The sequence below is a fragment of the Apium graveolens genome, chromosome 5, assembly GCF_009905375.1.
Source record: "Apium graveolens cultivar Ventura chromosome 5, ASM990537v1, whole genome shotgun sequence".
In the NCBI taxonomy this organism is placed as follows: domain Eukaryota; kingdom Viridiplantae; phylum Streptophyta; class Magnoliopsida; order Apiales; family Apiaceae; genus Apium; species Apium graveolens.
In genome coordinates, this window is record NC_133651.1 from 54,459,299 (window position 1) to 54,473,482 (window position 14,184).

Consider the following 14,184-nt stretch of genomic DNA (forward strand, 5'->3'; position numbering starts at 1 on the left):
CCTGACCCTAGATTTTGGGGTGCCACAGAAATTGTATCAAAGCCTTAGGTTATCAAATCTTGGATACGGTAGGAAATAAAATACGTAGACATAAGAATAATAATAATCAATTAGAACTCAAGTCGAGTTCGCCGTCGGGCTACATGGGTAGTCTTGACAGTTTTGCCCTCAAGGGAATTCCGACTCTAAGTAAGTAACACCTTGCCTATTGTGTCAGGTACCAGTGGAGCCTATGGGGGAGGTTGACCCTGTTGATGATGTTATGGCCCATGAGCGTGGCCCTACTCCCGAGCTGGAGGACCCACCTATTGATGACTCAGATGATGACCCTACTGAGGATCCCCCGGAGGAGAAGACTGACTTCCTTGCCCCCATAGCTGATGATGTTGAGATGCCCCAGGGCGATGGTGTTGACTGGACAGACATAGAGATGTACCCTCTCCCGACCGTTCACCCTCCTACACCTCGCCCAGGGATGTTGAGCCCTTTGCCCTATACTGATGAGGACTAGGATGACGAGATGGATGCACAGACCTACGAGGTTCATGACATATCCTCTAGTGACCCAGACTCACCTCTACCACCCCCAGCGACCATACATGTAGTAGTGCATCACTGGATAGTGGCTCAGCTTAACACTGAGATCACCGCGGCATCTGCCCGTAATATGGAGCTACGACAGGCGCTGACTGCCGAAAGAGCCATCCGGCTCGGATACCCAAGGGACTTTAGAGCTGCTTCCATGGCTATAGCTCGTAGGGAGATTGATGGGATTAAGCTCCGTACCCGAGTACAGATGATGATGACAGTGATGGGAGGATATATCCCGGTAGTTGATGCAGAGCTACTGTTGGCAGGAGCGATTAGGAGGGTTTGAGACCTCACGCGCAATGATAGTGACTGAGAGGCCAGTGACTACTTATGGACCTTGTAAAGGGCTGGGTGACTTGTCACCAATTTTATTAGGATAACTAGTAGTAGATAGCATTCCTATCCCTTCAGGGTACCCGGTGTATGTATTTGTATTTCAGTATTCAGGATCATGTAGTTGATGTACTATATATAGGATCATGTATGAACTCAGATGGTTATTTTATCCCCAAGATATAATCTGGGAGACCCTATGATATATATCTAGCAGTTATTAAGAAATTGATTATAATATTATTGCACTTGATAAAAGCATGCTAGATAATTAATGGCATGCTTACCTATGAATAAATTAATCCAAATGTAAAATTTTGCAAACTGTATTGACCTATTTTCATTGTCAAAACAATGCCACCCCGTAGAAGAGGAACCAGGGCACGACCCGCAGAATCTGTCAACCAACAACAAAATGGACCTGACCACGTAGTGAATGAGGAAAGTGAAGAAGACCTAGACTATAATGAGTATGATAAAGAAGAGTATGTAGAAGAAGAAGCTGAGGATACCCATCAGGGGGGAACCCATGAATGAATTTATGGAACTCTTAGGGGCCAATCTGAACTAACAACCCATTCCACCACAACCGCATATTATCCAACAGACTGATGCCACTGCCTTCAGGGCATTCAAATCCCTCAAACCCCCAGAGTTTCTAGGATCTTCCGACCCCGTTGAGGGACGGGCCTGGCTCAAGGAAATAGAAAAGTCCTTCGAAATACTAGGTGTTGAAGAGCGACACAAGACCATTTTCTCCTCTTACATGCTTAAGGGGTAAGCTAACTACTGGTGGGAGTCTAAACGAAACCTCGAGACTGATGTTGTGATTCCATGGGATAGATTTACCTGATTGTTCTTAGACAAATATTTCCCTAGGTTCATGAAGACTCAGATGGAGATTAAGTTTCTAGAGCTGAAATATGATAAGATGACTGTGGCGGAGTATGAGGCCAAGTTTACTGAGTTGTCCCGATTTGTACCGAAATTTGTGAATACCGAAGAGAAGAAAGCGCGAAGGTTTCAGCTTGGTCTGAAATAATGGATCCAGAACCGAGTAGCAATGCTAGAACTGACAGATTATGCCACCTTGGTGTAGAAAGCCTCGATTATTGAAGCAGGAAGTGAACAAAGTTTAAAGGAGAAGAAAAATAGGAAAAGGAAGATAGGAAGTCAAGGCGGAGGAGGAGGAACCGGGAACAGGAGCCTTCCAATCAGGTTTGTCAGGGGAGTGGTGTCCCAACTTGTGAGAGGCCCCAAGTGAGAGCGTTGGCCAGGGTGGCGGACCATCTAGGGCAATATTCCATAGCCAACACACCACGCCCCTATACCAGAATATTGAACATGCGAAAAGAGACACCAGGGTGTGTGTGTTCAGACTAGAGCCCCTCTGAAATGCTTCAGATGCAACCAACCAGGACACCTTGCCCCAAATTGCCCATGGCCAGTAGTGACATGTTTCCAGTGTGGAAATATAGGTCATATGAAGAAAGATTGCCCCACGCTAAGATCTCCGGCCTCTGGAATGAGAAGAGCCACTTCCAACCGGCCCCCGGCTGCAAGGACTTTCAACATGACCGTTCAGGACGCTGTCAGAAACACTGATGTGATCACAGTTACCCTTTTGTTAAATTTTGAATGTGCAAATGTTTTATTTGATTTTGGAGCAACCAAATCTTTTATATCTCAAAATTTTTCTAAGAAATTAAACTTTAATGTTGTACCCTTACGTGAGATATTACAAGTGGAAATAGCAAACCGATAAATAATTCTTCTAGATCAATTACACCCTAAATGCAAGTTGAAACTAGAAGGGAAAGTCTTTGAGATTGACTTAATCCCATTTGTGTTTGGAGAATTCGATGTAATCCTAGGAATGGACTAGTTATCCAGTAATGGAGCGTAGATAGATTGTGAGCGGAAGAAAGTAAAAATAAAAGTGCAAAATGGAAAGAAAATAGTGTTCAAAGGTCAACGACATACCCAGAAATTTCCGACCATGATTCAGGCTAAGAGATTTTTAAAGAAAGGTAACGTGTCCTATTTGGCTTATGTAATGGATACTAAGATTGAAGTTCCCAACATACAGGACATACCCGTGGTAAATGAATTCGAGGATGTGTTTCCAGAGAACTTACCCGGATTGCCACCCGATAGAGAAATAGAATTCGCTATAGAACTAGCACCAGGGACGACACCAGTGTCCAAGGCCCCTTATGGGCTAGCCCTAGTTGAGATGAAGGAAATAGCTTCTCAACTGCAAGAATTATTAGATAACGGGATGATAAGACCCAGTGTGTCACCGTGGGGAGTACCAATACTGTTCGTAAAGAAAAAGGATGATAGTATGAGATTATACATGGACTACCGAGAATTGAATAAGCTGACTATCAAGAATAGGTACCCTCGACCTAGGATTGATGACCTATTCGACCAACTCAAGGGTGTTGTGCATTTTGCCAAAATAGATTTGAGGACATGATATCACCAGTTTGAAAGTCACTGAACGGATAGATCTCCAATCCCTAAAACGGACTATGTAATATACTTTATCTGCTGGGTTGCGGGCGGGCAGGATATACCAAAGACTGCCTTTCGCACTAGGTATGGACATTATAAGTTCTTAGTCATGTCATTTGGGCTAACCAATGCACCCGCAACCTTTATGGATTTGATGAACAGAGTGTTCAAGAAGTACCTAGATATATGTGTGATAATTTTCATAGATGATATTTTAATCTACTCAAAGACAGAGCAAGAACATGCAGAACATTTGAGGATAGTCATAAAAATATTAAAGAATGAGAGATTGTACGCCAAGTTCTCGAAATGCGAGTTTTGGTTAAAGGAAGTTCAGTACTTAGGGCATATAGTGAGTAACAAAGGAGTTTTAGTCGACCCCGCCAAGATAGAGGCGATATCCAATTGGGAAAGTCCGACTACCCCAACCGAGGTTAGGAGTTTTGTGGGTTTAGCAGGATATTACCGGAGATTCGTGCAAGACTTTGCCAAGATAGCCGGCCCATTGACTAGACGTACCCGGAAAACGGAAAAGTTCGTGTGGACAGAGAAATATGAGGAAAACCTTCAGGTGCTGAAAAAGAGACTGGTGTCGGCACCAATGCTCGTTCTTCCCGATGGAAAGGGAGAGTTTGTGATATACAACGATGCCTCGCACAAAGGACTAGGATGTGTGCTTATGCAGCACGGAAAGGTTATTGCGTATACCTCTCGGCAGTTGAAAGAATATGAGATCAGATACCCAACCCACGATCTAGAATTAGAAGCCATAGTGTTTGCCCTGAAAATTTGGAGGCACTACTTGTACGGTGAAAAATGCGAGATTTACACATACCATAAGAGCCTCAAGTATATTTTTACTTAGAAAGAATTGAACATGAGACGGAGGAGATGGTTAGAGCTAATTAAGGACTACAATTATGAAATTTTGTATCACCCGGGGTAAAACCAATGTGGTGGCTGACACCCTCAGTAGGAAGGAGAGACTTAAAATGATAATGACATTTGAGGAGTTAGTTAAGGAATTTAAAAAGATGGAGATTGACGTGAGAATAACCGATAAAGGATTAGAAGGATTATTCGAGATCAAGTTAGTACCAGAACTGACTGAAAAGATACAAGTGTGTTAGGAAAAGAAGATGAATGAAGAAAGAGAAACATTGACCGGTGAAGAAGTTAGATGCAAGAAAGATGAGAAAGGAATCATGAGGTATGCATCCCGGATTTGGATTCTGAATGTGCAAGAACTAAAGGGTGAACTGCTACCCGAAGGGCACAGTTCCAGGTATTCAATCCACCCAGGAAGTACAAAAATGTACCGTGACCTTAAGGAATACTATTGGTGGCCTAACATGAAAAGAGAAGCAATAGAGTGGGTCAACAAAAGATTGACATGCCATAGAGTGAAGGCTGAACATCAGCGACCGAGTGGACTATTATGGCCCATGGAAATTCCGGAATGGAAATGGGAGCATATAGCCATGGATTTTGTGACAGGCCTACCAAGGACTAAAACCAATCACGATGCCATATGTGTTATCATAGATAGACTAACCAAGTCCGTGCACTTCTTGCCAATCAACGAAAGGTACACCGTAGATAAGCTAGTGGATATTTACTTGAAGGAAATTGTAGTGAGATACAGTGTTCCTGTTGCCATAGTATCAGATAGGGACCCAAGGTTTAACTCCCGATTTTGGAGAAGCTTCCAAGAGTGTGTAGGAACTATATTGAATATGAGTACCTCTTACCAACCCCAAATAGATGGGCAAAGCGAGAGGATGATTCAGACCCTAGAAGATATGTTGCGAATGTGTGCCATCGACTTTAAAGAAAATTGGAATGACCAGTTACCCCTGATCGAATTTGCCTACAACAATAGCTATCACGCTAGCATAGGAATGCCTATGTATGAAGCTTTTATGGAAGAAGATGCCGCCCTCTCTTATGTTGGGATGAGATTGGGGAACATAAAATAATAGTACCCGAGTTAGTCCAGCAAACTAGAGAGATGGTGGGACTCATTAGAAAAAGAATGGTAGCAACCCAAGACAGACAGAAGAAGTATGCCGACTAGACCAGAAAAGATAGGGAGTATGAAGTAGAAGATTCAGTTCTGTGACAGGTATCTCCATGGAAAGGAGCGATGAGATTTGGAAAGAAAGGGAAACTGAGCCCCAAATTCGTAAGACCCTTTGAGACTTTGAGGAGAATAGGACCTCTAGCTTACGAGCTCGCTTTGCCTCCTAATCTGCAACAAGTGCACAACGTGTTCCATGTGTCAATGCTAAGAAAATATCATACCGATGCACGACATATGATAGAGAATGAGCAGGTAGACTTACAACCAGACTTGACCTACGTTGAGCAACCAGTAAGGGTAATGGACCAGAAAGAACAAGTGCTTAGGAACAAGACTATGAAGCTGGTTAGAATCTTGTGGAGAAATCAGAATGTTGAAGAGTCAACTTGGGAACTAGAAGATGCAATGAAAAATAGACATCCCCCTGGAATCAATAAGAAAACAATTTCTAAGTTTCAGATCAAGGAATATACTGAAACAAAAGAAGGAGATGTTTCTCGCTCGGCACCTAAAGCGCACCTATTTTCTAATTAATTCCGAGACAGAATCCTTTTTAGAGGGGAAGACTGTAATAACTCAAATTTTTGAGACTTTGTAAAACGCTTAATGAATAGTAACCCTGACAAACGGGGAAAACTTTTTAGCCCACACTATGTTGTGCATGAGAAATTGAGTTTCTGAGTCGATAACATGATTATACGTACCAAATGAGTGTATGTAAACGCTATTAGTTTTCGAAGAAAACGGACTTTGAAAAACGACCGTATCTACGAACCATCAAGGATTACGGGAGTCATAATATAATTACAAGTTTTAAACTATACAAAATTTAAATCCAAGTACGATACTTCAAAATATAAAGAACGTATAAGAAATGATTTACACCGCGAACTGTTTACGAGAATTTATTACGAAAACGAATAAGTGACTGAGCGAACGCGTAAACGAATAAATAAATGTACCAAACCAAGCTAACTATACTAGCTAACTTTGGTAAGAAACTAAACATGGTCAAGTAACCAAATAGTAACCTAGACTAGATGGAATGATAACCTAAAGGCTAGTAATAGTAAACCTAGAATCTAAACTAAGTAGATTAGCTTGCAAACCTAGGATGCTAACCAAGATATTCAAGGATTTAGTAGTACTAGGATATATACTAAATCATATCTCACAAATCTTCCAAGAGAAGCATTTCCAAGAAGCAACAAAACTCTTTCTCCCTCTCCTTTCATTCCATTCGGCCAAACAAGAAAAAATGGAAGAAATCAAAACTCGAACACCCACTTCTAGCCATGGAAAAATTCCACCATTAATTCCCAAGCTTCATACATCCTAAACTAAGGTAATATACATTTTTGAGCTCATTCTATTAAGGTTTGATGGGTGAAATAAATTCAAGAAATGTGATAATGAATAGTATGAATAGTAATTTTTCTTTGTTTCTTGATTTTTAATGGTTGATTTAGGTTCCTTAAACTCAACCAAGCATCCCCAAGACTCCACCATCCTCAAGAACACATCACAAGCTTTCAATAAAGGTAAAAATATTTGACCAATCTTTATTTAAGGTTTAAGTTTTAAGAAACTTTGAAATCCTAGTTATAAAACTAGTTTTAGTGGTTGATTTGCTATTATCTTGATGATTAGTTAATTAATTTTAAGGTTGATGATTGTTGCCTCAAGAACATGATGTCATTGAGAAGAATTAGTGTTGAGATGATGATTTGATGGTTGTTGATGGTGGTATAATGATTTAAGACGTAAACGAAACTCGGATCGTAATCGTAACCTCGTTAAAATGAACAAAACTCAACTCAAAGTTTCTGAAGAAGTTCTCAATTTTTTAAAAATATCGGAGCCGAGACTGCGCGATTAGAAAACCATTAAGAATCATAAGTGGAGTCGACGACCGAAATGTAAAAGCATAAACGAACATAAAGGAATTTGAAAAGAAAACAAACGTGACATGAATGAGTACTTAAAGGAATAATAAGAGTGAAATGAGTTGCAAGAACGATTAATAAGCAGCGCGTATGTACGAGTCGCCATAAATAAGAACGGGATCTAATGAAATGATATATGTTAATGGTTATAGATATTTGAGCGGACCCTAGAGCATCCTCCACCTCAAAGTACCCAGGCAAGTTTAGGAACCCAACTCCATATACTATTGTGTTATGAAAGAATTGTTTTACTATCTTTTGCATAAATGCCATGCTTGCCATGATACGAGTATTTGAGTTTTCGCATCAAAAGCGATAGTGTTATGATGTATATATTTCATAGAATATTTTAGCGCTACCATGAGCGTGATGTATAATTATAAGACCGAGAGTCGGTCGGAGTTTTAAACGAAAACCCGGGAGTCATTCCGGCGAAGTTTTTAACAATCAAAGTCCGCACTTATTTTATTCCAAGGGACTCGAGGTCCACTTGCGAGTATTAAATACCTCGAATTTGATTTAAAACTATTTCCAAAGATTGTATCCCCTCAACTATATTTAACTACTTGAACAATAAATATTATTTCAGATATTAATTTAAATAAGAGAAGTATTCTCCAATTATTATTTATTTCAAACTCGATTAGTTATATTATTAAAGATTACTTTAATTATCTAAACATAAATTACTTGAGAAATACTATTTCAAATATTCTTTTTAAACATAATTATTCGAGATTTAATTATTTATTTATTATTATTTAATTATTAAATATTTATTAAATGATTCAATATGATTTAAAAATCATAAAATCTAATTTAAAATATTTTCTGAACTTCAGAAAATCGTTCGAATAATTTCAAATCGTCAAAGAATATTATCTCGATATATTTTAAATATTTTGAATATAGTTTCAAAAGAAACCCCCTTAATTATTTATCTGTTGATAACGGTCAATTCACATTCTTAGTACTTCCTCCAAAAATTTTCGGAAGTACATATATATATACATATGAGATGAGATGTGCCTATCAACAAGCAAAATGCTTGGAGAACTTCAATGTGCTTCGAGTTCTTGAGATATGATAGGATTTCTTAAAGGACAAGGGAGGGGTAGAGATCTAGTACTTCATGTATTGGGGAGACTGCCAGTATCGTGAGAGACGATACTCTGTGTACCTAAGGACCTGCGAAGTGTGTGTATACCCAGAATGGGACACATAGCCCGTATGCGGCTAGGGTGATAACAAGGAGTTTGGAAGTCATCCCCTACTAGTAGAAAGGTTACTAATTTCCGTCTTATGACTAATCATCGTAAGCGGGGGCTCTAGTGAATGTCATATTCTTCCAATTGGAATTGTGATGCAATACCGTAGCCCAAGCCTAGGTGCTGGGTTTACCATTAAGGTATTTGCAGGATAATAAAAGAAGTATTTTTGAAAGAAGGTGTGTATCACTGAGGAAAACTATTTTAAATAAACATACTTATCGTATATGGAATTATACTTGAATTTCTCATATAGTCATTTCATACTGTACATTATTATGCTGGGCATTATAGCTCACACTTATTTTCTTAAATTGACACAACACAATAGTGAATCAAGATGTCTATCATGAAACTCACAGCCAAGAAATGGCTAGCTGTTCCATAGGATGTTTGGTGTTGTACCTCAGGTAGATCGAATAAGCTGGATTGGTTTTCAATTATTTTTAGTCCGTCTTATTTATAAGTATTGCTTATGTAAGATAATAAATAAGAAACGTATATTTGGCCGAAGGTCTAAACTTACATAAAGGTTATTACTGCGGTAAGACTTAACCACTTTTTGGATTGTAATAATTATCACTTTGTGGATTAATATACTTTAGGAATGAATGGTTCGTTTCCAAGATAATAACCTATAAGTGTGTGTGTGTGTGTGTTGATAAGTGTGCAGTCATAAAGGTGTGAGTATTTATATATTATGGTACGAGATAAGTGTTATACATGATTCAAGATGGCCTGGCCTTCTAGATCCCTGACCCCGGATTTTGGGGCGCCACAAAGTGGTTCTCTTAGACTCAAGCATCAATGCCTTATAACATTTGTAGTACGTATCATCCACATCTTCTAATGAACGATCTCTATCCTTCTCCACAAAGTACTTTGCAGCCTCAACCTATTGGTCTTGAAATCTTTTAAACATCTCTTTGGTATAAATGGAAGCGGCATAGTGCTCCTAGGAGGTCTTCATTTGCATACAACAAATTTTGTGAAGTGTATTATAATCCTCTTCTTTTTCACGCATGAATTTCTATTCTAACGCTTTTTATGCACCCTCAACGAATTCTTTCAACCCCGTGCAAGACCCTGCATAAGCATCAAAAAAGGCATTCATTCCTTCGCTTCTCGATGTTGTCTTTTGACCCGCAGAAAAAATGTTACCTGTATAATCCTTGATCCACTTATGCTTCAATTTATACAAGCCTTGCAACCATGTATTATCTTCCAACTTGTATTTCAAGATCAATGTTTTCCAGCTATCCTCAAAAACTTCTTCGGTCAACGAGTGATATATGGAATTGTTAAAGTCACCTTTAAATTCATCCTTTGCATAGTAGGTTGAGAGCTTCTCCAGAAATTTGTTACTAGTGTGCCATGAACACAACAATTATGTCATTTTGGGTTGTTGAGATTGAATTGCCCCCGCCATGGGTTGATCTCTTGATCGGTGATAATGGTTTGACCTTGATCGGTGATAATGTCTTGATCTTGATCGTCTTTAATTCATCACGCATTAATGCAAATCCAAAGAGAACCGATTGGTAGTGATGGTTCACCCCGGTGAAAGGCACAAATGACATATCATACCTATTTGTTCGATATGTTATATCGAACGCAACCACATTAACAAAATTTTTGTAGGCCAACCACGATCGAGGGTCAACCCGTAAAAGGCACTTCAATCTTAATTCCTCATCAGTTAGAGTCCAAATGGAAAATTTTCCTCCACTTTCCTCTTCCAACCGATGTAACAAATCAAATCCCGCTTGAGCATCATTCACACCCAAATTATCCTTTCTAAAATCATGCATCATATTTCTCAAATATTGGGCATGAAACCTTACATGCTCCCCTCTTCCATGCAATTTTCCAAATATATTCATTTATTGTCTAGGTGTGATGCCCGAAACATGGAAACTCTTAATTAAATTCTTTTGGGCGGCGGTTACATGTCACTCCCTTTTAATCATACTCATCTTTGATGGCGACACAGCATCGTGATTTTATTTTAACTCCAAGGACGTTATTTCCCAATGAATTGTATTTCTACCATTAATCACATAAATTCTAAATTTGCATCCACTTCTAGGGAGTTTATCTCTATGCCTTTTCTTCTTCGTACTACCAACACTCCCGATCAAAATTTCATCACCATCTACATGTTCTTTAAGGCGGTTTTCTCCCGTTAAATTACAAACTTAAGTATGGGCATAAATTGATTTGTCCAACGCCTTTGTGTATTTTAAATCTTAATTGCAAAGCCATTTTTTAAAGCGTAAGCCCTAATTAAATTCTCCGCGACTACTATATTAGGGAAATTTTGACTCAAGAAAGGAATTACAATATATTCTTCTTCAACAACACTTTTATCCTTTGTCTCAATATTATCGTGCATAAACTCACTACTTGTTATGTGTAGAATTTCACGACGTGACGGGAAGGCTTCACAGAAAGGGCACGACGAGATGTCAAGACGGGAACTCGAGGAAGCTATCATGAACAACACCAACAAAAAAAGCAGACGACTGGGAGTATGACTTAGTCCAGCAAATCCTGATTTATGTGGAGGAAGAATAGGTGAGCCAATCTGTATCAGTAACAACCACGATTTAAAAGGAAGAAAAAGAAGGAGGAGTTGGAGAAAAAGGAGGAAACTTGGAGGATAAGAGAAGAAGAGATAGCAAGATCAAGACACGATAATATAAAAACAAAGACACCAGCCTTGAGAGGGGGGAGAAAAATCACGAGTGATTCAACATCAAAAACCACAAGCTAAACACTTATGTCAATCTCAGTTATTCATGTAATTCATATTCGAGCAGTAAAAGATTAATGATCGTGTATCCATAATTATCATTTTAGTGAAAATCATTTTGGTTGGGTACACATCCCCATCCATGGTTTTTTCCCGTTCTCGGGTTTTCTGCGTCAACAATTCTTTGTGTTATTTACCTTATTTTTCCTTAGAAACACATTATTGTTCGTAATAGAATACTATAATCAAACTGAGCATTTAACCCATAAAATCCAGCAAAAACAATTGGCGCCATCTGTGGGACACTTGCTAAAGATTTGATTAACACATTACGAAGATGACATGGAAATGAGACGTGATGAGCAACGATATGATGATCATGATCATCGATGAGGAGAGACTGACAGGAGAAGATCGCGTCACAAAAGTACAAGATCCAAGAGTCAAGTCATAGAAGAATTTAGAAAGGAACTACAAGAAATGAGGGACTTGATTGAAAGGATACCTGGCATCCCAAAACCGTTGGAAAAGGCAACCCCAACAAGCTACGTTGATTCCCCTTTTCATTATAACATCGCTTTGGTAGAAATACCAAAATGTTTTACAGTACCACAAATGAGGCCGTGTGATGGAACTAGTGATCCCCTGGAGCACGTTGCACGATACAAACAATGAATGTTCACAGTACCAATTACACGAGACTTAAAAGAGGCCTGTATGTGTAAGGGTTTTGGTTCAACACTATCGGGACCAACTTTGCAATGGTTCATGAACCTTCCACAAGAAAGCATCAAAACGTTCGCTGATCTGATAGATGCATTCAACTTACAGTTTGCAAGCAGTCGGGTGTTCGAGAAGACAACCAGTGATTTGTACAAAATTGTCCAATGAAGTAGGGAGCCTTTGCGTGATTACCTGACGAGATTCAACAGGGAGAAGGTGACCATCACCAATTGTGACGTCCCTACAGCTATCGAAGCATTCAGGCGGGGATTAGAACGAGAGTCTCCACTCTATGAAGAACTGACAAAGTACCCGTGCCGAACAATGGATGATGTGCAAGCCAAAGCCATGGCACAAGTAAGATTGAAGGAAGACAGAATTGAGGAGGATGAGAAGTACTACAAACCGTCAAAAAAAATTATGACATCAAGGTCCAGAGATTACAAGCCATATACTAGATCAAACAGAGATGAAGTACATGTCAACTCGACACGAGAGTCTAATGAATGAAAGAGAGAGGAACGCAGTAACTGGAGAAAAGACCCCAACCTACCACCAACATATGACAGCTATGGCTTCACGATCACGCCTTTAGCCATGATTAAGGAGTTTACCAAGTTGAGAGGTGTGGTAAAATGACTAGTGAAAAGCAACAAACCTAAAGCCAACCCAGATTCTAAACTATGGTACGACTACCATGGAGATTATGGACACAAGGCTAATGACTGTGTGGCCTTGCGTAAAGAACTACAATTTCTGACCAGGAAGGGGTATCTTACGGAATTCATGACATCAAAGAAGATATCTTATGTTGGAAAGGACGTGTCTCCGAGAAGAAACAACATGACACCACTAAGACAACCACCACCTCCACCACATCACAAGGTGATCAACTTCATCTCAGGAGGGTCAGAAATATGCAGAGCAACATATTCACAGGCTAAGAGAGCATCCAGAGAAACAGATATATGAGTCATACAAGTGGGGGTAAGTAATGACAATCTGCCATCCTTAATGTTTGATGAATTAGACAAAAAGAACATACGAGAACCACAACAAGACGGACTAGTCATCTCACTACCCGTTGGAAATTGCTTAATTAAAAGGATATTAGTGGATAATGGGAGTGTTGCCAACATCATGATGCTTAGCACGTTGAACAAATGGGGTTGGAAGAAAGCGACATGATCAAGAAGTCGACAACATTGGTTGGGTTTAGTGGTGAGACAAAACGTACATTGGGGGAGATTACGTTGCCAACATATGCCCAAGGGGTCAATCTCCTGGAAAAGTTATGCATAATTGATGTGAACTCGAGTTACAAAATAATCATGGGAAGACCATGGATACACAACTTGAAGGCGGTACCATCAACATATCATCAAATATTAAAATTCCTGATGCCATGGGGAGCTCAGGAAATAAGGGGAGATCAAAACATGGCTCGGGACTGTTACATGACGTGTCTGAAGCCAACTGTCCAACATCAGGGAAATAAGACGCTTGTAGCCACGGTAATAGGGCCGGAGAAATTAGCTGAAGTAGATTTGACAGCAGGGGACAAGAAGGTATTAATTGGTGAAGACCTTTCTCCAACAATTGAAGCCAATTGATAAATTTCTTAACCACGAGGCTGGACGCTTTTATATGGGAACATGGTGACATAATGGGAATCGACCCAAATGTCATTACACACAAGTTAAATATGGATCCTAGCTATACACCCGTTCAACAAAAATGAAGGAAGTTTGCATCTGAGAGAAACAAGATAATAAATGACGAGGTGGAAAGACTCATCAAGGCTGGCATGATTAAAGAAGTTGATTACCCTGAGTGGCTAGCAAATGTCGTCTTCGTGCAGAAAAAAAAGGGAAATGGAGAGTTTGTGTTTATTACACAGATTTGAACAAGGCTTGTCCTAAAGATCCCTACCCACTACCTCACATTGACACCATGGTGGATTCG

General features: G+C 39.5%; 1 protein-coding gene across 1 annotated transcript; it reads right to left on the reverse strand.

Moving 5' to 3' along the window:
* Nucleotides 1-10,105: 10,105 nt before the first annotated feature.
* LOC141660072 (protein FAR1-RELATED SEQUENCE 3-like) lies at nucleotides 10,106-10,624 on the reverse strand. The gene has a single exon (XM_074467032.1). The coding sequence runs from the start codon at nucleotides 10,622-10,624 to the stop codon at nucleotides 10,106-10,108; it is 519 nt and encodes a 172-aa protein (XP_074323133.1).
* Nucleotides 10,625-14,184: the final 3,560 nt, after the last annotated feature.